This window comes from Leptonychotes weddellii, chromosome 12 (genome assembly GCF_054177405.1).
Source record: "Leptonychotes weddellii isolate Sample4059 chromosome 12, ASM5417740v2, whole genome shotgun sequence".
In the NCBI taxonomy this organism is placed as follows: Eukaryota; Metazoa; Chordata; class Mammalia; order Carnivora; family Phocidae; genus Leptonychotes; species Leptonychotes weddellii.
The window spans coordinates 53,603,320-53,626,966 of record NC_138380.1 but is presented as its reverse complement, the minus strand read 5'-3'; the positions used below and the strand labels follow the sequence as shown (position 1 = coordinate 53,626,966).

Sequence of the window (23,647 nt, the reverse complement as noted above, 5' to 3'; positions counted from 1 at the left end):
AAACTAATGATGTAATGTATGGGGATTAACATAAGAATTAAAAAAAAAAAAAGAATGAAGAGTTTGAGGGGTTTCTATAGATTCTTATTGTAACAATTTTATGGATGAACATCTTTATTCCAGAAATGAATTAAATCATATTATAGCCTCAATGTGTAATCAATGCCTCAGAATGGGATATTAAAGGTATAGTCAGGTGAACTTCAATTTACAACCCTATATAATATGTGGGGAGGTTGACTTTATCAGTCAGAATCCAATCAGGAGACAAAACCCACCAATAGTTTGAAAAAGAGTAAGTTAATATAATGAATTATTAATTGATTAAAAAAAAGGCATTAACTACTGAAAGAGGGAAACAGGGAGTAGTTCAGTGGTACAGAAGTAACACCTATATAGACAGTTATTGCCTATGGAGCTGAGAGAGAATGAACAAAGCAGGCATGTATGAATTTAGGAAAATTCCCCTCCCCCCACAACCGCCAAGTCTAAGAGTCAGACATCTTTGGAGAGGTTGTGGCTACCACGGGAACTCTGGTGGAGACAGAAAGACTTGCTAGAGTATACAGACCCCAGAGGGAGTATATTACAGGCAGTCCTCTGATGTGGTCCCCCAGAGGGCAGAGGACCCTACCAAAAGTCATAGGCTATAAATAAACCATGGGGTGAATACTACCAAGATCCCTGGGCATCAGTCTGCTAAGTGCCACACGAAAAACAGCACTCTGGAAAATGGAACAAAGCCCCTGCTGTTCTGGCTCTGTCCTATCCTCCCAATCTTTTAAATTGACAAAGCCTAACATCAAGTGAGCTTGCAAAGGAGAAATGTCTGTAGGATCCATCTCTGGTAAGTGTTTATGCTTACAGTCACAAACAATAATTTCTTGGTTCTTATTTCTAAATTGGGTTAATCATTATATCATTCTGACTTCAAACTATTCACTAAGAAATCATACTGGTGGGATTGTTTACTAATTTAACTTTTTTTGAACTATAGGTAAAGTATGTAAATCTTAAGTACACAACTCAACATGTTTCTTACAAGTACATGCACTCATGTAGCTACCACCCAAGACAAGACCCAAGTCCATAACTAGCACTCTGGAAGGCTCATTCTTGCTCTTGCTAAGTAGTAATCATTTACATTTTAAGTGTTCCCTTAAAAACCTTTACTCGATTTTTTACATGTTTAGTATAACTAATAGGAAAGACAAACAAAAATAATGTATCCTTTTGTATTGGAGACTAAGCGTGCCAGAAGTTACTTTTAATTTAAGACCTATTTAATTGTGTCATTTTACATTTCTTTCTAACGATGTCAAGGCACTTTATAGAAGTTATTGTGCTCTTCTTCTTTTTCTGTAAGTTGACAATATTTGGCAATTCATTTCTCATTATTCCAGAGGAAAAGGGAATGAAATTTAGATAACATAAGAGACTCAAATATCCCTCTGTTCTTTTGTACAGGAATAGAAATCGAATTCAAGTTTTTGAGAATTAACTCTTTTCCATACTCTTAATGTGAGAAAATTCTGCATTTATACAAACCAAATAACAACAACAAAACAACAACAACAAAAACCCTAAAAGTAATTTGGACTACTAAAGAAATAGTTTATATACATGTAAAAATAAAAAGTATATATTGTTTCTTCAAAACTCATAGCATTTAACATATCAACAAATGTGGAATGCATTTTTAGTTTATTATTTTATTACAAGTAGTGAAAGGAAAGTAACACATTAAGTAGGAAAAGAGGGATTTTTCTTATATTTTAGATCAACATTAGAATTTTAGAAGTCTTCAAACTTCTCAGCTAAATAAATTTGACTAATTAATCAGTACGACCTCAGCAACCCCAGAGCCTCATGAAACTTGATATTATAAGTTTTTCTTACTCCTGTGTACTTCTAGGTTTCTAAAAATCCATTTTAATATTTTATATTAATATCACATAAAATTTAGAAGTCAGCTATCATATTGAAGGTTGATACATTCAACTACTAATTTATTTTTTTCCTATGAGCTTTCCCTCACAAGTCAAAAGTCTTTCAATTTAGATTAGACTTCATAGCCTGAAGGTGGTGAGTATTTTTCCAGAAGGTTTTCAGATTTTTTTTAATGCCTGCCTCCACTGGATTTGGCTCAAAATTTTCTAATGGGAAGCATACTTTAAACAGCCTTGATTCCATGTATTTAATTTATTATTTTACTTTATTGCTCTTCCCTAACTGAGAGCACTTAACAATACATATATTTTTAAAAGTTTTATATTTGGTAATATTTTGTTGGTTCTTTGCTTCCTGTTATAATGGGCTTTTAAAGATTAAGCGAATTTGCAGATTTCCCACACAAACACATCTGTACAGGACAGTGTGATATTAGAAGGCTCCTGAAATTAAGTGATACAACATAAATGCTTTCTGCATTACCCGTTTATTGTATAGAAAATGAGGAAGCTTGCCAATGGGTTTATTTTAGGGAGAAAACTACTGTTTTGAAATAAAATACAAAGTTTACTACATGACCATATTTTATTCCCAGCCATGTTCAATTTGGGAGTATCCTCTTGCATTTATACTCAAGGAAATGATGTCAGGGGCTGACCTATTATTTTCCAAGACAAAGGTTATCACACACAAAATAAATAACTTTTTCTAATTTATATATTCCCTTCAAATTGTTTCAATGAATTAACATTCTTTATAGTTTCATTATATGTACATGTTTAAAATACTTAACAAAAATAATGCTGCATTTAAAATTTCGCTGCCTTAAGCATAATGTTTGCCTATGTTGCTCCTATTTCCTTCATCCTCTTTTGGGAAGGATGTTTGGTCACCATACTCCTACACACATTGCTCGGTTATTCACCCTGATCTCAGGTCTCCTTGCCATCTCCCATCTACTTTGTATTATTATTCCAGATTTCTTCCTCTTCCTTCCTTCCTCCCCACCCACTCAACCCAACCACCCACTGAAATGCTCAGTTCTACTCTTCAGTAGGTTTTCAAAATTAGTACTTTCCCCCATTTCCCTTCAGAAATGCTTTTGCACGCCTCTTCCTCCTTAGAAACCACTTGCTCACCTTACCTTTACAATCATTCTCCAATCTCTACTTAGCCCTACAGAGGTTTAGATTGTTTCCTGTTCTTCCATTTCCCTTTTCATAACAAAACATTTCTTTGGAACGTACAGCTACGAGTCCCCAAAAGCAGATTCAGTGAACCAGTGCAGTAAGAGGGCTTTATATTAGATGAGAAATTTTGCAAAACTATGGTAATACTGAAATGCATTATGGTTAGTGCCTAGATGATTGCATTTTCATTTGCAATGTGGACTTAGTGCCAAGAACCTGCATCAAGCTTATGTGTGACAGCACACATTACCTAGGATTCCAGAGCTCTTCTGAATGACCTCTGATAACTGTGATGTGAAGTCTGATATTATGTACAAGAGTCTGTAGACTCTACCAAGCATGTCATAATAAGAAAAATGGAAGGCAGTATATTAAAGAGTAATGCCACAGTCATCACTTTCTCAACTTTTTAACAAGTTAGATACAAGAGGTGTGAAAAATGTATCTCTAATAATTTCACTTTTTTTCAAAAATGACTAGATTGTTTCCACTTAAATTTCAAACGAAACTTTCATCATTAATCTTTATAGGCTATAAAATAAGCCATGTTATTCATTTATTCATTCATTCAATATTTACTGAATACCTACTATGAGCAAAACACAATTCAACATAAATTATCAATAAAACCTTGATTTGCAACTTACCATGGGCCATGCGATGGAACCAGTAGTAGCCAAAATCAACTCCTAAGAAAGTTAAATACCAAGTCCATGGAGAATGCCAAGGCAAACTGATGAGCCTGTAGTTCTCCCAGATATAAATGTAAGTGGTCAGTTCGATGCTCCTAGAAAACAAGCTGGAAAAATAAAATTCACAGACAATGATTATACCACATTTTAAGTGTAAAATTATGCTAAAACATTTTAGGTAACATTTAAAAATTAGGGTATTCATATATAAAAACAGAATTCTTTCTCTCTTCTTTTTTTCTGACTGTTCTATCCTACCGTTTAAAAGGCTCAATTTCACATGGTGCCTCATAGTTATCATGGATGCCAGCTATTTACACTCTCAATTTCATGGAATTTAAGATGCCATTCTTTTTTTTAATGTCTCTTAAAATACTTCCATGGAACCCATTCAACATAAATATGACAAAACTACAACTTACTTTCTGTGACTTTCCTTTACAAATCTTAATGAAGAGCACAATAAGGGTGCTTTATAAAGGAACTGTAAAAGGTATAAAGTTTAAAGGGGACTGCAGAAATGCCTACTGCCTTAAAATATGTTAATCCCATAAAATTTGTCTTTAGATTAAAGTTGCTTCTGGCTAACTCTTCTCTTTATTTCTCTCTATTCCCTCCTCTCTTTGGCACACACACATATACACATACTTTTATGTTTTTAGATGTTATAGTTAGGATCACAAATTGGATTCTCATAGCATTTCAATAATTCTTGTAGTAATATAAATTACAACTCTCAAGATATAAGGGAATAATGTGTTCCTAGAAATAAAGTATAAAAACCTAGTTACCACAATAGGTATCACATTACACCAGAGTGCTATTTTTTTTTTTTTAAACTTCTTATTTGTTCACGTCAGCGAAGGAGAGAGAGCACAAGCAGGGGGGAGCTGCAGGCAGAGGGAGAAGCAGGCTCCCTCCTGAACAAAGAGCCTGATGTGGGACTCGATCCCAGGACCCTGGGATCATGACCTGAGCTGAAGGCAGATGCTTAACCAACTGAGCCACTGAGGCATCTCTCAGAGTGCTATGGTTGAGAAGATGAGAAATAGGTGTTGGTGAGTATGTGGAAAAAAGGGAACCTTCGTGTACTGTTGGCTGGAATGTAAATTGGCACAGCCACTGTAAAAAACAGTATGGCAGTTCCTCAAAAAATTAAAAATAGAAATGCCATATGATCTAGTAAGTCCACTGTTGGGTACTCACCAAAGAAAATGAAAACACTAATTTGAAAACATATATGTATCCCTTTGTTTATTGCAGCTTTACTTGCAATAGATGAGATATGGAAAAAACCCAAGTGTCCATCAGTAGATGAAAGGATAAACATAATGTGGTAAATAGGGGCAAATGAGTGACTCAGTTGGTTAAACGTCTGCCTTTGGCTAAGGTCATAATCCCAGGGTTCTGGAATTGAGCCCCGCATCGAGCTACCTGCTCAGTGGTTAGTCTGCTTCTCCCTCTCCCTCTGCCCCTTCCCACCCCACTTGTGCTCTCTCTCTCACTCTGCTCTCTCTCTCAAATAAATAAATAAAATCTTAAAAGTTGTGGTAAATATATACAATGGAATATTACAGGACCATAAAAAGAATGAGATCTTGCCATTTGGGACAACCACAGATGGACCTAGAGAGGACAATGTTTAATGAAATAAATTAGATAGAGAAAGACAAATACTACATGATTTCACTTACATGTGGAATCTAAAAAACAAAATAAACAAAACTTTTAAAAAAGATTCATAAATACAGAAAACAAACTAGTGGTTGCCAGCAGCGGCGGCTAGGGGGATGGATGAAATAGGTGAAGGGGATTGAGATTTAATTTAAACTTCTAGTTATAAAATAAATGTCAGGGGATGAAAACTACAGCATAGGAAATACAGTCAATAATACTGTAATAACTGTGTATGGAGACAGACGGTAACTACACTTATCACGGTGAGCACTGCATAATGTATAGAACTGCAGAATCACTATGTTATACAACTGAAACGAATATAAAACATTGTATGTCAACTAGGCATCTATTTTAAAACAAATTTTTTAGAGGCACCTGGGTGGCTCAGTCGGTTAAGCATCTGCCTTCAGCTCAGGTCATGATCCCAGGGTCCTGGGATGGGAGCCCCACATTGGGCTCCCTGCTCAGTGTAGTCTGCTTCTCCCTCTCCCTCTGCCTCTCCCCCCTGCTCATGCTTTCTCTCTCACGCTCACTCTCTCTCTCTCAAATAAATTGAATCTTTAAAAAAATTTTTTTCAAAAAGTAGTTAAAAGAAATAATTGTTTTTAAAACCCAGACACCAGAATATGCCTTGCCATCTATGCTTCCAAGTTTCTGTACATTATTATTTCAAGAACTTTCCAAAAAATACATCATATACTTCAATTTTACTAATTGTAACATTTTCTCTTGGAATTATCTGTGATCAAATTTAAGTTTAAACTAAAGATAATAATTCCTTTATCACTTCTATAAATTTGGTTGAATGGATGTTTTCTTTTATATTTATCATTAATATGTAAAATAAATCATTCTACTTAATAAAGATTCATTTATAAACCATGAACAAATGAGGAAATTGTTAAGCATTCTAATTTTAAATAAAAGCTGAAGAAGCTCAAATTGGTATGTTATTAAAATTCACCATTTTAGTAGTATTTCCCTCTACACAGTGAGTATGTATGAATTAGCATGTAACTGAGTCTTTTGAAGATATGGGCCTTTAATTTTAATCTACTTTTAACCTTATGATATGACTGTAACTATGATTTTTTTTTTAATTTTATTTATTTATTTGAGACAGAGAGAATGAGAGACAGAGAGCATGAGAGGGAGGAGGTTCAGAGGGAGAAGCAGACTCCCTGCCGAGCAGGGAGCCCGATGCGGGACTCGATCCTGTGACTCCAGGATCATGACCTGAGCCGAAGGCAGTCGCTTAACCAACTGAGCCACCCAGGCGCCCCTGTAACTATGATTTAATAACGTTAAAATTGTCTCATATGTTGAATGCTTCAAGTTATTAATCTGTGACATAAAACACTAGGTCACTTCACAACAGCATTAATACAAATAATGAATAGAAATGTCAAATGCCTACATTTTTTAAAAGGACTACTCATTATCAGATCTTAAAACCCAATTTTCAATTTGATATTATTGTTGGTTCTTAAATTAGCCCCTCTATGTGGAGAGCAAGGAGAAACCAAAGAAAGTGGCAAACCACTCCAGAATGGTGGGTGGTAGTTTTAATAAGCAAAGAAATTTACATAGAAGGCTTGTCTTGGGCAGCTCAAAATAAGTAGATCTCTGTACCTGCCTGCTAGTCACATATTCAGTCCAGATGATCTCAACACCTTACTCTCTGAAGGCTTCATCCTTAAAACAGCTGCTAGTACGAGAATAGTAGCAGAATATACATTCCAAGGACAGCAGAAAGGTAAGGAGACTCTGATTGCCCGAGTCCTGTTCGAGGGTCATCCGAGTGGATACATCCTCTCAATGATCTTCTCCAACAATTATATGGCTAGAAAGAGCAGTTTTATCCCTGAGTGTGAGTCTTGACCAAAGGAAACCGCCTATGCAGAATTCCTGTCACAACCCAGGCCATGCCCTGGATATTTCAGAATCCCTATCAAAATGGCTCTGGGCTGCTTGTAGGAACTGCATGGGCCTCTTTCTCGGTCCAGTCCTCCAGAGAGCCAACCTGTGCAGGTGTGTAAACTATTATACATGACAAGGTAATCCAGAGTGGCTGTTTTAGATAGGCAGACAGAACTAGGACAAGCATTCTGGGATGTTCACATACAAGAGTTTGGGGTCTGTCATGAGATAGAACACGCTACGGGCCAGGGACTCCGACACTGTTCTGGAACTCTGAGGAATCCAAAAACTCAAAATGTAAAACTTGTTATCCAGTTTGTTATCCATGTTCTTTATTATTGTGCTCATGGCAAATTATGCTCAGAGACTGTCTTTGCTAATAATTTATTTAAGGCAGGTTTACTGTGGGAATAGAATTTATAATAATAATATCTCACAAGCCAGTAGCATACAGGATCATGCCTCTTAATAAGTCAGTAAATAAATAAAAACTCCAAACCAGTGACAGATTAATTACACTATTGTTTTAGGCGAAGGGGAGATGGAAGAAATAAAGTCCAGATTTAGTGAACCCTTTCTATGGGTTGGTTCTTGGAAGAATTAGCTGAGCCAACCAAAAACTGATGTCTAGCTGCCAGCACAAATCGGAAGTTTTGCTGGCAGAACAAAGGCACCAGTGTTGGTGGGCAAGATGATTTCTTTCATGGGGTGGCTGCACGGTTTCCACCACTGCCAGCAAAGAGTAGCCATGCCATGGCAGGAGCTCATGTCCCACGGTCTTCAGTGAGCGATTTAGGTCAGCAAAGAGTAGCCTTGCGCAGGCTCAGTGTTTGCTTTAAGTCCTCACAAATTCTTGATATTTAAAGGTTAAATGTCCATTATATTTTATGTTTATATCGAAAACACTCAGTAGCACAGCAATTATGATGACATTGTCCTGACAAGGCTTCCTCAATGTAAAGAAATTTACTCTTAGATCAAAGCAACTTCACTTGAGCCTTAAAAAAGCAGATCTGCAATCATGACAAACTAATACACAACATTTATCAAGGTGGGGACAGAACAAATTTTATCTTAAAGCATGTTAGCTTGGTTGGCAACTTTCATATGCTTAGACAAGGGCTTCTTAACAGTGTCACTGCTGACATTTATTCAAGATTGTGCTTTGTTGTTGGGGTCTGTTCCATGGAAACAGTTACTCAAATTATGAAATCTTAAAATTGATCCCTAGTATCCGTTAATAGAGGATTAACCATATAAAATTCAACTCTTAGGTTAAAAAAATAGTGAATAATATCAATTTTGTTTGGTTCAATCTAACAATTTTTCTAAAATAGGGATTCTAAACTTTGGTATTATTCCCATTTGGGCCATATAATTCTTTGTTGTGAGGGCCTGTCCTGTGAATTGTAGAATGCTTAGCAGCATCTCTGGGTCTCTATTTTTTTAAAAGATTTATTTATTTATTCTAGAGAGAGAGAAAGAGAGGGAGGGAGAGCAGGGGAGGGGCAGATGGAAAGGGAGAGAGAGAATTCCAAGCAGACTCCTCACTGAACATGGAGCGTGGTGCAGGGTTCAATCCCACAACCTGAGATCATGACCTGAGCCGAAACCAGGAGTCAGATGCTTAACTGACTGAGCCACCCAGGTGCCCCCCTGGATCTCTATTTACTAGATACTGGTAGCACAGCCCTGCAACCCCGTTATGGCAACAAAATGTCTAAATATCTCTTGAGGGACAAAATTGTCCCACTCAATAACCCTAAAAAAGACTGATCCAGGAAGAAAAAAAATAAATAAAACTTAGAAAGTACAACAGAAAGTTGAAATCATCTATAGCTTTTTACATAAGCTTTAGTACATGCTGTTAAGGCAGATCCACTTATGGATTCACTGAATCATTCAATAAATTCAAGTTAAGGGTCTGCTGGGTGCCAGGTACAACACGAGACAGGGAGGACACACTGGTGAACAAGACACTCAGAATCACCTGGCTCATCAATGTGCCATCCATTCAGAACCTTGTTTTAAAAGGTGCTATCTCGTTTGTCAGTTCCACAGACAGTTGAAATAGGCTTTAAAGACACTAAGACTTTAATAAAAGAAAGAGGGGCCCTGGAAAACTTCCACTTACAAAACAAAGAGAACCTGCCTGCAATTGAAATACTTTTTTATTTCCTATACAGGTGCCAGGTCTTGAGCAGACAACCAATTTATTACTCTGTCAACTTACTTATTAGGGTTGACACAAATCGAGCTGAAATATGCCTGACATACTACAGTCAAGACTTTTTTTTTTTCACACTTTAGCAAGAAGCCAAACCTTCCCCAAAGCAAAGGGAAAGAGGGGAAAAGCTGTGGGAGTTAAATTCCCTGCTTTCTATCAGCAAGATGAATATGATCCTATTCCATTATAAATGGGAAAAAACAGCCATGAAGTACCCACAACTAAAAACAATTCAGCAAAGGGATACAGCTGGGAAATGATGTATCAAGCTCTGGAAAGCCCTTGATTGCAGGAAATAGCACCTACATTTTCAAAAATGTTCCCACCAGACCCTGAATCATAAACCAAAGCTCCTTCCTCTTTTTCTTCCCAATTCCTCTGTCCTCTCCCAGCCCTGACCCCCAGCATATGACTCTGCACTGTGGAATTCAAACTTCAACTCTCTAAACTCCATCCTGTGGGAAGAGACATATGTAATATGTATGAATGTAGTGAGCTTACTTTATCATGTGGAGATGAAATTTTGGGAGGCAGAGGGGTTTTACATACCAAATACTAGATCCTTTTTACTCAATAAGTTTGAATGCAAGACAAAGAAAATGGCCTAAATATAAGGAGACATGAGAATCCTCTAATCAGCAACCTGCCTTTATAGAGGCTTTCCTCCCATTGTCGTTTTTTCTTCATAATTTCTCCCCAAAGAATTACTTTCTCTTGTGTCTGAGGTATGTCTTTGGTAAACGAAAGGTAGCATTTTTTTATAACATTTCTCTCAAAACTAGAAAATTGTCCTGTCAATGTTTAGTTACTATAAAATCTGGCGAGGTATGAAATTGCTATGCCTGGACTGATTGTGAATTTTTAAAAAAGATGAAGTTAATTTATAATGTTGAGACTTAAAAAGGATCAGTGGAGGGCGCCTGGGTGGCTCAGTTGGTTAAGCGACTGCCTTCGGCTCAGGTCATGATCCTGGAGTCCCTGGATCGAGTCCCGCATCGGGCTCCCTGCTCGGCAGAGAGTCTGCTTCTCCCTCTGACCCTCCCCCCTCTCATGTGCTCTCTCTCATTCTCTCTCTCTCAAATAAATAAATAAAAAATCTTTAAAAAAAAAAAAGGATCAGTGGATTAGAATAAATATTAATTGGAGATTGAGAATTACAAAGCTATGCAGTTCTCCAAGTCATCTCAGTTTGAATGTACCCATCACCAAAAGCAGAAAGTTAACATTGGATACGTTGTCCACCCTTCAGCATCTCAGGGCTAATTTAAGGTATGAGAAAATTAGGCCAAAAGGACCCTAAAATTCTCTAACTCTCAAATACTCCCATGCTCTAATCATTCATCAAGTGAAATTTGATGTAATACTCTTATTGTAAACTTAAAATTTCAAAGAGACTTTCAAAGTGAAATTTTGTACTCAGTACTCATGGATATCTGCCAATTTATACTATTTCATCACTGTCATGAGATCTGTGTGTACTGTCTGATTTGGCCAGATAATGCAAAATTGAAGAAAATCAATAGGACATTTTTGTTTCTAATAATGCTGTCTTATAAATCAGAAAATAAACCAATATTTGAATGGGATCATTCTAAATCTCCTTTCAAACTTCACGAAGTTATAAACAAATATATTTGGACTAGTACATACTGATTTTTTCCAAGAAATTTTGTTGTTTATTTATTTCAAAATCTCTTAAACCTAGTCCAGGGACTTGCCCTATCTGTAAAGCTACTGCCACTTTTGCTCCATCTAGTGGAATATTGATTTTCGCTCCGTATTAACAGAATACGTAATACAACCTTTACCTCCTGAAGACAGATAACATCTGTACTGCTTTTTCTTACTGTGAAATGACATTACATTGATGAAGCAATCACTTAATTTCTTTTTATAACAACCACAAAAACCATAGACCTTTATAAATACAATGTAGTAAATTTGGAAGAAGCAAATTTGCTACATTCTTTACTTTGCCCGAAGTAAATTACTTGAAGTAATTCCATTTCTCTATTGAGCAAGTGCAAGGAAGCTTGCTTGCATCATTAGGGAAGGTTAGTCTAATAGCAATCTCTGAAGTTCCACAATTAACAACAAAGACAAAGTCTATTTATAAAGTTTGAGGTAAAAGTTAAGAGGAAATGAAGCCTTCTCCATAGCAAATATAATTAACAAACCAACAAGTTTTAAAAATGTATTTTCTTCCCCTGGAGTGTTAATAAAAAGTTACATTAATATAGTAATAGTAAAATATCATTATTAATATTACATAAATGCATTTATATCTTATCTGGACAATGAATAGCTATTGATTCAAGTCCTCATCCAACAAGACAGGCACTGATCTGTTAGTAGTCTGATGTCACCAAAGTCAGTACTACTTCTGATACTACGGTCTAGTATAAAAACCCAGTATACAATTTTCCTTTATTCTCCAATCCCACCCCAAGGAGTCAAAGTATTTTAAAGAAGTTTAATTTCCTCCTCTTTAATTTTTTTTTTTAATGAATTGAAACTTTCTTGTCAGGAGTGGAAAATTCCATGGCAGTCATGGCCAGTAAAACGGTGCCTATGTATGTTTCAACATTGTGGAGCTAGCTCCATAGTAAAAATTGGCAACGACCCATATGTATTAAAAGTGGAGTGTCCCCAACTTATTTGAAAATTTACCTACTTAAATTATCCCTCAACCTATTGCAATTTGATTTATAATCTGCTGTTTCAACAGACTAAATGAACCCATTAAAAACAAACACACTGTAGATATTTATATCGGGAAAAAAATTTCTCTGGGGAGGATGCAATTTATGGAAGCAGAAACATTGGAAGGAAGTAACAAATTGAGGTCCTGGTTTTCTAAGGATTGGAAATTGAGTTCTGCTTAAATAAGCAGGAAAAAAAAAAAGAGATGTGATTATTTTTCACTCATTAGCATTGAAGTCGGTAGCAGGATATTTCACAAGTTTTAGATAGATTTTTTAAAAGTAGATTTAGTAAGTATTTTGTTAAGTTTAATTTTTATAGTCACATATGCAAGTAACTGATAGAAAGGCAGATTATCTACATATGCTCCACTGCATTTAACTATGATAAATAAAAATATCTGTCTATAACTTCAGAACTAGATTCTAACAAGGAAGAGTCTGCCTACTAGATTCCAGAAGAACAAAACAGATGCAGGTCTGCCCAGAATCTGGTTCTTAGGCCAGATGGACTTTTATTACACGTCATGGTCTGTCTGACAGACTTATAAACAAGATATAATCTTGTCTATGATTAATATTTTCCCTTATATAAATATTTGAAAGACACAGTATGTATCTTTTCTATCAATGTGCTAAGTATGCTACTAATCTTCAAGATATTTTGAATTTTATGCATTAATGAAATTGAGATCCTCAAACAAACATTGTTTTTCCTCAAAGTCTGCATACAGCATTTCCATTACATGAAAGGCAAAGTGGAAAAACATGTTCATGGTTTCACTTTGATTTCCACAACTTCTTTTGTCAGAGGCCACATGCCTACTTGGAATTATTATCCAAAGTGTAATTCCTCACAAGCAGACTAATAAATGGTATAGTACCATTTTCCTCACAATTATGTATTTTAAGAATGTGGCAAGCCCCTGTTGCTGGTGTAGAAAATGAAATTAGTCCCTTGGAGAGGATATGATCAATGCCGTGTTAATCTAACCTTCAGCTGTTAATGATTTGCATGAGGATTCCCCCTGATGCTGAAATATTGTTTTAAGAGTTCCTGTCTTTTGCTGAAAGGGGACTGAGTGGAGTGGATCCTGTGGATCTGCTTTCCTTCCCCGCGCGTGTGTGTGTGCGCGCACGCACACATGCTTAATAGGAACAAAATAAATGAAAATATTTTAAAATTTCTTTTTCAGATAATTTGCTTTGCTTAAATGCTTTAGGTAAAAGGTTATAAAAGATAAAATCCTTGCAAAACTTACAAAATTATCCACATTTCATAATTTAGAATTGCTGGCCACACCTACAAAAACAACAACAAGCAATTTGCTGTTCCTGTTCAAAATACAACTATGGAAAAATATGCTCCACATTCAAGTTCACAACTTCTTTCAAAGGGCACCAGGGTGAACAGATTGTGTCAGCTTAAAGAGTGTTCTGGGGAGTGGGCTGTGAAGGAAAGGCGCTGCATGTTTCCATCCCAGAAGGACTGCTTTGTTTTGGTCTCTCGCTTTCTCTCCCTCTCCTTCTCCCTCTCCCCCTCCCCCTCTCTCTCTCCCTCTCTCCCTCCCTCTCCTCTTTTAGTAATCATATATATATTTGATTCTTGTGTACCTGTTAAAACTCTGTGCCCTTTTTATCACACTGCTGAGCAGAAATATAGTACTAAGGATGCAGTTTCTATTTCTAGTAGTTATCATGTTATGATAAGAGAATAATCTAATTCCACTTGTGACCAAAGTCCAACCTGAAAAAGTAAAAGTCATGCTGAAGCATTCACTCAACTTGATGTCTCCTTGAGTTCTTAATAAATTCATTCCAGCTCAACAAAATATGGGATCCCTAATTGTACCTGCAGGGCACCTCTCAATTATCAAGTTATTCTTACAGTTCATCAACTGTCTGATTTCCATGAACTTGTACACTTAACTTCCTCAAAATAAACTACAGTAACCAACTGGGTAGTTTTCAAAAATCAAATCTACATATCCTCTCAGTATGCTGAATATATTTCTTGCTCAATTCTGCTCAAGGGAGACATGAAATAGAGGAACTTATGTATAATTTTATAAACTCTTATTTAGCATATTAGGGGAATTAACTGCCAATAACTTGGGATATTATCCTCTGATTCTGACAGCAATGTGCAACCATATGAGATTTTCAGAGTCATTATTATGATGATTATCAAAATTATTACTATTATTATTTAATACCCATTAGCCTACTTTTCCATGGTAAAATTTATGAAAGAAGTTTTACTCTTAGGTTTACTTCCTATCTAAACAATTTTATGCAAGTGTATGAAATTATTCTACCTTTTCTCAGTTATCTTTAAGTTTTTATTTTTAAAAATCCACCTTGGTTTCCCACTGAGTAGTTCACAGAAACATTCCAAAGCAATGAGCACTGGTCAGAAGTAAAGCTCTTAAAAAAGTAAAAGAAGCAATGGGTGGGAAGTAGGAGAGCACAGAGTTCAGCAATGCAGAGCACAGAATTCTAAGGGAATCTTCCCTCACCCTCTGTCCCTTTGGTAAAGTCTCATGCACTGAAGAGCCTCTCATGCATTGCTTTCTGCTCTGCCTACATTATAATTTACTCTTTCTAAAAAGTAGTAGGTCATTTATTGTTTACTGTTTTGTTCCTTCATCATCTCATCTTATCATCAATATAACACTATAAAAATGTTAAATTTAAAAAAAATCTAGGATATACCAGACATCATTCCAGGCATAGGAGTTAAAATTATGAAGAAAGATCCCTCTTGCTCTCAAGTTGCATGAAATTTATCAGGAAGGACTGGGGGAAAAAAACAGGTAAGCATAATGCCATGTGACAATTCTGTATCTGGGGTAAGCACAAGATTCCATGGGACCATAGTGAAGTGATGCCTAAAGCAGTGTTGGAGGACAGAGAAGATTTGCTGCACAGTGACTCTTCAAGAGAAGTCCATGCTTAGACTTAAGAAATGAATCAGTTAGCCACATGAATGGCCTTCCAAGCAGAGGGACGCATGTGGGACATCTGGGCAATGGCAAGCAGTAGAGTATGAAGGAAGAAATATTGCAAAGGCAGAAGGAGAATGAAGGGAGAAAAAGTAAGGGTAGAGAGACAAAGGCTTCTATAGATCAGGAAAAAAATTCAAACATTATCCTTAGGCAATATGGAACCTGTGAAGAATTTTCACCATGTCCACATTATGGAAATGTTTGGCTGAAAATGAAGTAGCACTAGAAACAGGACTAGAGACCACTCGGGAGGCCACGCAGTAATTCAAAGCTTTCTGTGATCTTTACTAGAGAGTGTCTGTACCCCAGATTGCATAGCATGTGAATCTGGCGGAGGCAAAATTAATTTCCCAGTAGATAACTACAGCATAACTCAGGGTTGGGACTAGGGTAAGGCAAGTGAAGCAGTTACCTTGGGCACAAAATTTAAGGGGGCAGCAATAAAATCAGTAATCAAGATAAATAATATTTAGAGCAATATCTTTAACAATGAATACAAAAACAAATCCATGGTGAACGAAATATCAAAAATTTAAATAATGACAGTAACTGGATACTTTGGGGGTATATGTAGATATGTGAAAACAGACTAACTTCCCATACAGTGGGTTCCTTTTCCATCTTATTTAGAGAATTTCAGTTTATTCACTCAGTGTGGCTAACAACTAACTCACCTTGGAAGCCGAGAAAAAATGCCGGCTGATATTGATGTCAATGCATCATCCAAACGACCTGGTGGTTTCCCTTTGAGAATCCAGCTGACGACCAGTTCAAGAAGCATTAAGGAAATGAAAAATGGGGTTGCCTGGAAAAGGAAATGGCACAAAAAAGATGCTATTGTGCTTGGTATGAAATTCTTCCACATTTCCTGATTACTCATTCCAGAAGTGGGAGGCCCAGAGTGACATCTCATAGCAGGAGAAGGTATATACTTATCCTAGAGGATCATTTCCTCCCAACAGGCAAAGAAATCTGATTATTTCAGACATATACTAAACAGGTGCTCAAAATCTATCATCCAATTTGGAAATGAAATATAACCATAGATGTAACCATGATAATTCTGCCAAGAAAACAATAAGCTTGGCGGGGGGTGAGTTTTGAGTTAGACCTAAAAAAAAATACATTTTAAAATAAGTACAATAATCAGATGTTTATTATCTCCATGATTAAGACAGATCCTCCTTAAAAGGCTTCACTTAGGATACACATATTTCTAGTTACTCATATTAGAATTGCAGGAATGACAAAATTGAAACTGTAGGAACAAAGCATTTTCTTCCAAGTATTTCAGAGAATATGATCGTTTAAAATGTGTATTTAAAACATCATTCAAATTTTATTCACTCAGACTTAGTTTTGTGCTATAATAAGTGTTTTTAGGCTCCACTACGGATGATAAATACTGAGCAAAGTTTGGTGTTAAAATAGAAAAATAATGATTTATGAAGATGTGAGTACCACATTTTTCGACTTAAAAAACTAGGAAAGGAATAATATCAAATCCTGAAAAAGTTAGGGGTTTTACTCACTTGGAAGCTGGTCATGAGTTCTGAAGTTTTCTAAACTGAAGTCCCAAGAACATATTCTCTGATGTCATTTTTTTTCCCCTTATTTCTGGTCTGAACTAGTGTTATAGGAACAACTTTGACAGGGTGGGGAACTTAGGTATTCAAGTTCTAATTCTGGATATTTCCACTTCCAATCATAGCCAGGAACCAGAAGTAAAAAGTACCTCTGAACACTTCAGAATTTCAAAGAAAACTTGGTTCAAGTTCAAACTTAGGAAGTCAGAGTTGGACTCAGTCAGCTCTATATCAATTCTGCAGAACTACTCTACCAAATTAAAGAGGAAATAGTTTCCTGGGAGGTGGTTTGCCCTTTAAAACCAAAATTGTTACAAAGTTTACTGATGTCATATAACCATTTGACACTGAGCTTCTGACAACTAAATTTGTAACACCACTGTGGTCTAGGAAAACTTTGTAAAGCTTTACATATTCTGTAGTGACATATCCAAGGAGAGGAGTTTAATAGGAGAAACTGGTTATTGATATTGTACAGAAATTCAATTCAAGTAGAAATTCTAATGTTGTTCCATGCCTTTATAAGGCTGAATTATTTTTTATTAGAATTTAATAATTTGAAGAACGAAAGTGAACAAAACCCCAGGATGTGTTTAACGTACTTATTAAGACAAAAGCAACAGTGGCCTTTTCCCAGATAGTCTCACCTGCTTTACATAATCAGGCACCTCTTCCAGGGTTTGGAATGACGTTTCATTGGGCTTCATCATATAAAACATCATGCGAATTCCCTGGGAAACTGAAACATCCTGTTGGGCTTCTGGGTTCATGTCTGCCCTTGTCTGATTCCCAGCTGGAGAATATTTGTGATTCAGTGGTTGAAGCCAGAGGCTGAACAAAGAGGATAAGAGCTGAGCTGCACAGAACAAGCCCTTGGTCAGAGAACAGCTAGAAACAAAGCCCCACGGAGAACACAGCCAACAGAGGATTCTGTGTAGAGAGACAGGAAAACACAGGCACCAAGAAAGAGTTCAGAGTTCAGTGGGTGTAGGACATGTGAGGGAGGGAAAGGGGAGGAATCAAGCCCAAATCAAAGATAAACACTGGATTTTGATTGTAGGTGGAATAACTTAACATCAAAAAAAAAAAAAAAGGAAAGAAAGAAAGAAAGAGAAAGAAAGACAGAAAGAAAAACAAACAAAACAAAAACATGATACAGCCTTAGAAAGGGGAAGAAAAAAGTGCTAACAGGTGAAAGTTCACTCTGAAAAAGTGGACAGCAATTCAAGACTCAGATCACAAAAGGAAAATTCTTTTTTTTTTTCCTTTGAAATTCACATTGTGTTCTATGTGTTGTCTCCTCACAGAGTCCTATTTCCTGCAAGGACAGGGTGCTCTAATCTCAGTAAGACTAAGCTTCAAAGTCAGTAAGCACTGACTGTATCACACTGGTTATTGCCTATAGATTTCTAGATTTGTATGGTGTTAACTTCTGAATGTTTGCAAACCAATTTAGAGGCATTTGGCTTGTTACATGATCTACCATGTTTAATGGAACCTTGACTGATCACATGCGTATTCTTCTGAGCACTTATGGGGACTCTCTGATTAAAGAAGCTGCCAAGATGTTGCTGCAAGACTGTATCTGTGTTTTGCAGGAGGAGCCTAAGTTGATTATGCCTTTCAGGGAGACTAGAGGGCACTTCATTGATTGCATCACCAGTGAATGAGGGGGTTTCCTGAGCAGCCTCAGCCCTTCACCTAGAATGGCTATGATCACCCTTTAGCTACCAACTCATCTTTTAAACATGTTTATGTAAATTTCATTAAATTATCAATACATGATTATTTTAGGAAAAAATAGAAACTGTAGATAAACAATAATTAAACTGCTACCCAGAGACCCTATTAACATTTTGGTGTATGAATAGTCAATTCTGCTGTTACATGACCTACAAACTGCTAAAAATCAGAATAGTTTGCAAAGTTGTGCAATAAAAACTATGAGGCTTATGAGAAAAATGGGATTTGGGTACAATACTCAAAAACTTTGTAATGATCCATAAGGAAAAAAAAGAAGATTGAGACCTAATAAAAATTGTATTACACTTTTACACATGCATGTTACATGATTAGGAATAAGTATGGTGCTTCATCTTGAAAAAAAACTGACATTTATTTGTGGAAGTGAGCATTGGAAAAGTGGCACAACCTGAGTTATTGTGGAGTCATCAACTTATCAGAAGTTTGCTCCACTGAGCATGTGGTTAGACAGCCTCCCCCCCACACACTAGGTGCAGAGGTGTATGTGTGCATATGTGTGTACATTCCAAGAAGTAATACAAAATCATTTTAAGTAGTTAAAGTAGCAGAACATTAATACAAAGAATCAGTTACAGAAATTATAAAAGAAGTGAAAAATCAAATGAGAAGAAAGAAGAAATCTAGGGATTAATATCAATAGGAAGTCACTAGCATCTTTAAGCTATAGGGACAAAAAAAAGGAGGGTGTGTTAATGCTGCTCAGGGACTGGGTCACACATGGAAGGTCTGAACCACAATGGGCCTAAGAAGATCATCGGCCATGGAACAAACCCCAAAAACAGTAACAAATGTAAGATGATTAGAAGAGTATGATGGCTACTCCCTTCTTACAGCCAACCAATCTCCCAGCAATACCTCCCATTGGCCTAAGTGAGTCAAAGCCATTTAAAAGAAAAGCCTAGGAGATGAAGTCTCTGGCCTGGAGGGAATACAGAACAGGGAAGAAGGGGAGGAATGCATCCAAGGAAAAAGCCAACCAAGGACCAGCACACCATTATAACTTACTCAACTGTTTCTCCACTGTTGTGCAATTAAGTGTAGTTTTCCAGGTTTAGCTAATAAATTTAATGCAACAATGAATATCATGGTATAAATATCTCGTACACTTGTGTACATTTTGTATTAAATAAATTCCTAGCAGTGGAATTATGTTGTTGAATGGTATGTAAAATTTATGCTTTGATAGTTGCTGCCAAATTCACCTCCAAAATTGTCTTTCACTCTTGCTAACCCTGGATACTCTCAATTGTTGATAGTTTTAAGCCTATTGGGAAAAATGACATCTTGCCTTAATTTGCATTTCCCTAGTGACTTTTAAAATCTTTGCAATACATTTATTAGTCATTTGTTTTTCTTAGTGTGTGATTTATTTTTAAATATATGTTGCATGTGATTTTATATTGTCATTCTGTATTGATTTATACGCTATTTGTATTCTACATATATATATATTTATTTTGCTCCTGTATATGGCAAATGTTCTCTCAGTCTTCATTTTTTTTCGACTTTGTTACCTATATGTTGCCATACAGCAATTGTAACTTTGTGCATACTGCTATCTTTTATTTTATTACTTCTGCCTTTGGGTCTTGTTCATGAATGTTTTCTTCACCAGAATTCTACAAAAATAAGCTTCTGTGTTTTCTTCTGTGTTTTCTTCCAGAATTCTACAAAAATAAAAATAACCTTCTGTGTTTTCTTCTAGGACCTTTCAGTTGTTCCTTTAGTCATCTGGAGTTCAGTTTCTATATGGTATGAAGTCATTATTTCATGTTATGCCCTCCCTCCCTACCCTGGATGGATCCCAGTTCTTCCCATACCATTACTTAAAGTCACTACTTTCCACACTATTCTTTGACATATCTGCACCGTTTCCAGGCTCTCCACTCTGTCCCACTGATGTATGTATCTATTCTTGTACTCTAACATGTTGTCATAATTAGTATACTACCATAATAAATTCTAGTAACTTGTAGAACAACTTTTGATTTGTGAGTTGTTTTTCAAAAATTTTAAACTATTTTTCACATTTGTTCTAATGAATCTATTTAAACTAAACTTGAAAAATTCTATTGACATTTTAAGTGGAACTTCATTAAATTCATGGATTGATTTGGAAGAATTGACATCACAGGCACTCAATAAACCTGTCTGGAACAAATGAACATAGACACTACCATCATTTAAACCTCATTCTATATTTAAGTGATGCTAATGCTAACTACCAATTCCTTATCCTCTCCATTCTTTTTTTTAAAGATTCTATTTTTAAGTGTTCTCTCCCGCAATATGGGGATCAAGCCCACAACCCTGAGATCAAGAGTCACACACTCCACCAACTGAGCCAGCCAGGCGCCCCATCCTCTTCATTCTTTGTGTTTTGTTTTTGTTTTTTTTTTCTTGTACTGGCACAGGTGGCCAAGTTTTCTTTCTTTTCTTCTTTTTTTTCACCAGAAGGTTATAAATATAATTGTATATCTTACCATGATTTTTTTACCCATATATGTGAAGAATACCTTGGCTAAATATAAAATCTCTAGCTCAAAAATTAATTCCCCCCAAAATCAACAGAGACAAAACACTTTGGCTAGAAACCTGTCAGGTGAAACAAGATATATGGAATAGATGGTTTAAAGCTGATACCAGAACCAGAAAGAGGAAGCCTGAGATAGTTCCAGGTGCTTTCCTTCAGGTTTCTATCCAAAACTCCTGGTCAATGGGCCTTGTTGGCAGTCCCTCCTTTCACCTAATTAAAGTGAAAATGCTTAGGAAGAGCCTGATATGAGGGATAAGCATCCCGTGAGAACTCAAGACATGACAAGCTGCTGCACTATGCTCTCATTTGCAAATAAATCAGAACAAAAAGACATCAGAAGCTTTTTGTACTGAACAGATACTTTTTTTTTTTTTTTAAGATTTTGTATTTATTTATTTGACAGAGAGAGAGAGACAGGGAGAGAGGGAACACAAGCAGGGGGAGTGGGAGAGAGAGAGAAGCAGGCTTCCCACTGAGCAGAGAGCCCAATGTGGGGCTCGATCCCAGGACCCTGGGATCATGACCTGAGCCGAAGGCAGACGCTTAATGACTGAGCCACCCAGGCGCCCCCAGATACGTTTTTTATAAAGCTGATATGGAACTTCTAGTGATACTGATAACTGTCCAGTCAAGAAAGAGAGATCACAGTAATTTGAACAGGGAAAGTTTAATATAAAGAATTGTCAGTTTTGACATAGTCTGTAGAAATATTTTTCTAGATATGTCTCCTTAGGCAAGAGAAACAAAAGCAAAAATAAACCACTGGAACTACACCAACATAAAAAGCTTTTTCACAGAAAGGGAAATCATCAACAAAATGACAAGGCAACATACTGAATCAGAGAAGATACTTGGAAATTATATATCTGATAAGGGGTTAATATCGTGTGTGTGTATGTATAAATTTGTACAATTCAACACTAAAAAATACAAATAATTCAAATAAAAATGGGCAGAGGACCTGAACAAACATCTTTCCAAAGAAGACATACAGAAGGCCAACAGACACATGAAAAGATGCTCAACATCACTAATCATCAAGAAAATGCAAGTCAAAACCACAATGAGATATCACCTCACACCTGTCCGAATGGCTGAAATAAAAAAGGCAAAAATAACAAGTGTTGGTGAGGATGTGGAGAAAAAGTAACTCTTGTACATTGTTGGTGGAATGAAAATTGGCACAGCCACTATGAAAAACAGTGGAGGGTCCTCAAAAAATTTAAAAAATTGAGGGAACTCTAAAAAATATAGGAATAGCAGAAGTAAGAAGTAGCCACTACCCTTGGGGCTGGACTGAGGAACTTACTGGAAATTGTGTTGGAAGAGGTCATTGAGAGGACCATGTTCACTAGCTGACCATCAGACTGGACTCACCCTTGTCCATGGAATGCACAACCTGCCCACTATGCCCACAGCATTGTGCCTTCAACAATGACTATTCAGGGCCTGCTTCTGACAAAGCTTAGCATCGTCTCGGCTAGCATAGATCCATTTTCACAGTCAGCCAATAAAGTATGAATTTGGAGATGAGAGGCAATAAACTTTTTTTTTTTCCTTAGAGAGAAAGGAGAGAGAGCTCGAGTGAGGGGAGGAAGAAAGGGGCAAAGGGAGAGAGAGAATCCCAAGCAAGCTCCACACTCAGTGCAGAGCCTGACATGGGGCTTGATCTCACGACTGAGGTCATAACCCGAACTGAAATCAAGAGTCGGACACTTAACTGAGTCACACAAGCATCCCAAGAAGCAATAAACTTCTAACTAACACAAGACAGGACAATTTTTAGTAATTACAGGAAGTCTTCATCACAGTCTCTTCTGCATGTGATACTTAGCCTTAATGTTTATAAAATTATAAATCATGTAAAAACAATTTTTTATGTGATGCTCATTATAAGAGAGGGGAGGGAGAGAATCTTCACATACTATTCTGCATTTTCTTTTAGCATTTAACATTTCAGAGTAATATTAAGTCTGAGTTCAATGTGACTTTTTTCCCCCTTAGGTTACTCAGTTCTGCCTCTTGCATGCTTGTGGAATATTTTTACGCCTTTGAAATTAAATCATTTTGGTGTGCTACTTCTTCCTATAGGTATATCTTGAAGAAGTAAGCTTCTTGAAGCTCAGATTTCAAACCCTCCTTTACTTCAAGGAAATCTTCTGGGTTTTTTTTCCTGTTATTTTTGTTCCATTTATTTTTTATACTTCTTCACAAATGTGATTTATCTGTTTATCAGATCCCATTTGTCTTCCATATTCACATATTGTCTCTGAGCTTTTTTCATCTTTTGTTTTGTAATGCAACTGGTTTATTCAAACCAATACTTTTGGTATCTTTTTTCTTCACTGTTTCTTCCTTCTGGTTCTACTTTAAATCCTACATTGACATTATT

At 36.4% G+C, this 23,647-nt stretch overlaps 1 protein-coding gene across 2 annotated transcripts in view; it reads right to left on the bottom strand.

Moving 5' to 3' along the window:
• AGMO (alkylglycerol monooxygenase) overlaps positions 1-17,972 on the bottom strand; it is a 320,330-nt gene extending 302,358 nt beyond the window's left edge. The window contains exons 1-3 of one of the 2 annotated variants that reach the window (XM_081800464.1): positions 17,603-17,972; positions 16,044-16,174; positions 3,788-3,939 (exon numbers count right to left, since the gene is read on the bottom strand). In XM_081800464.1, the coding sequence (XP_081656590.1) occupies positions 3,788-3,939; positions 16,044-16,174; positions 17,603-17,725 (406 nt within the window). In that variant the 5' untranslated portion in view covers positions 17,726-17,972. Of the gene's footprint in view, positions 1-3,787; positions 3,940-16,043; positions 16,175-16,901; positions 17,075-17,602 lie in introns of those variants that run through there. The other variant, XM_081800465.1, reaches the window with a different exon arrangement.
• Positions 17,973-23,647: the final 5,675 nt, after the last annotated feature.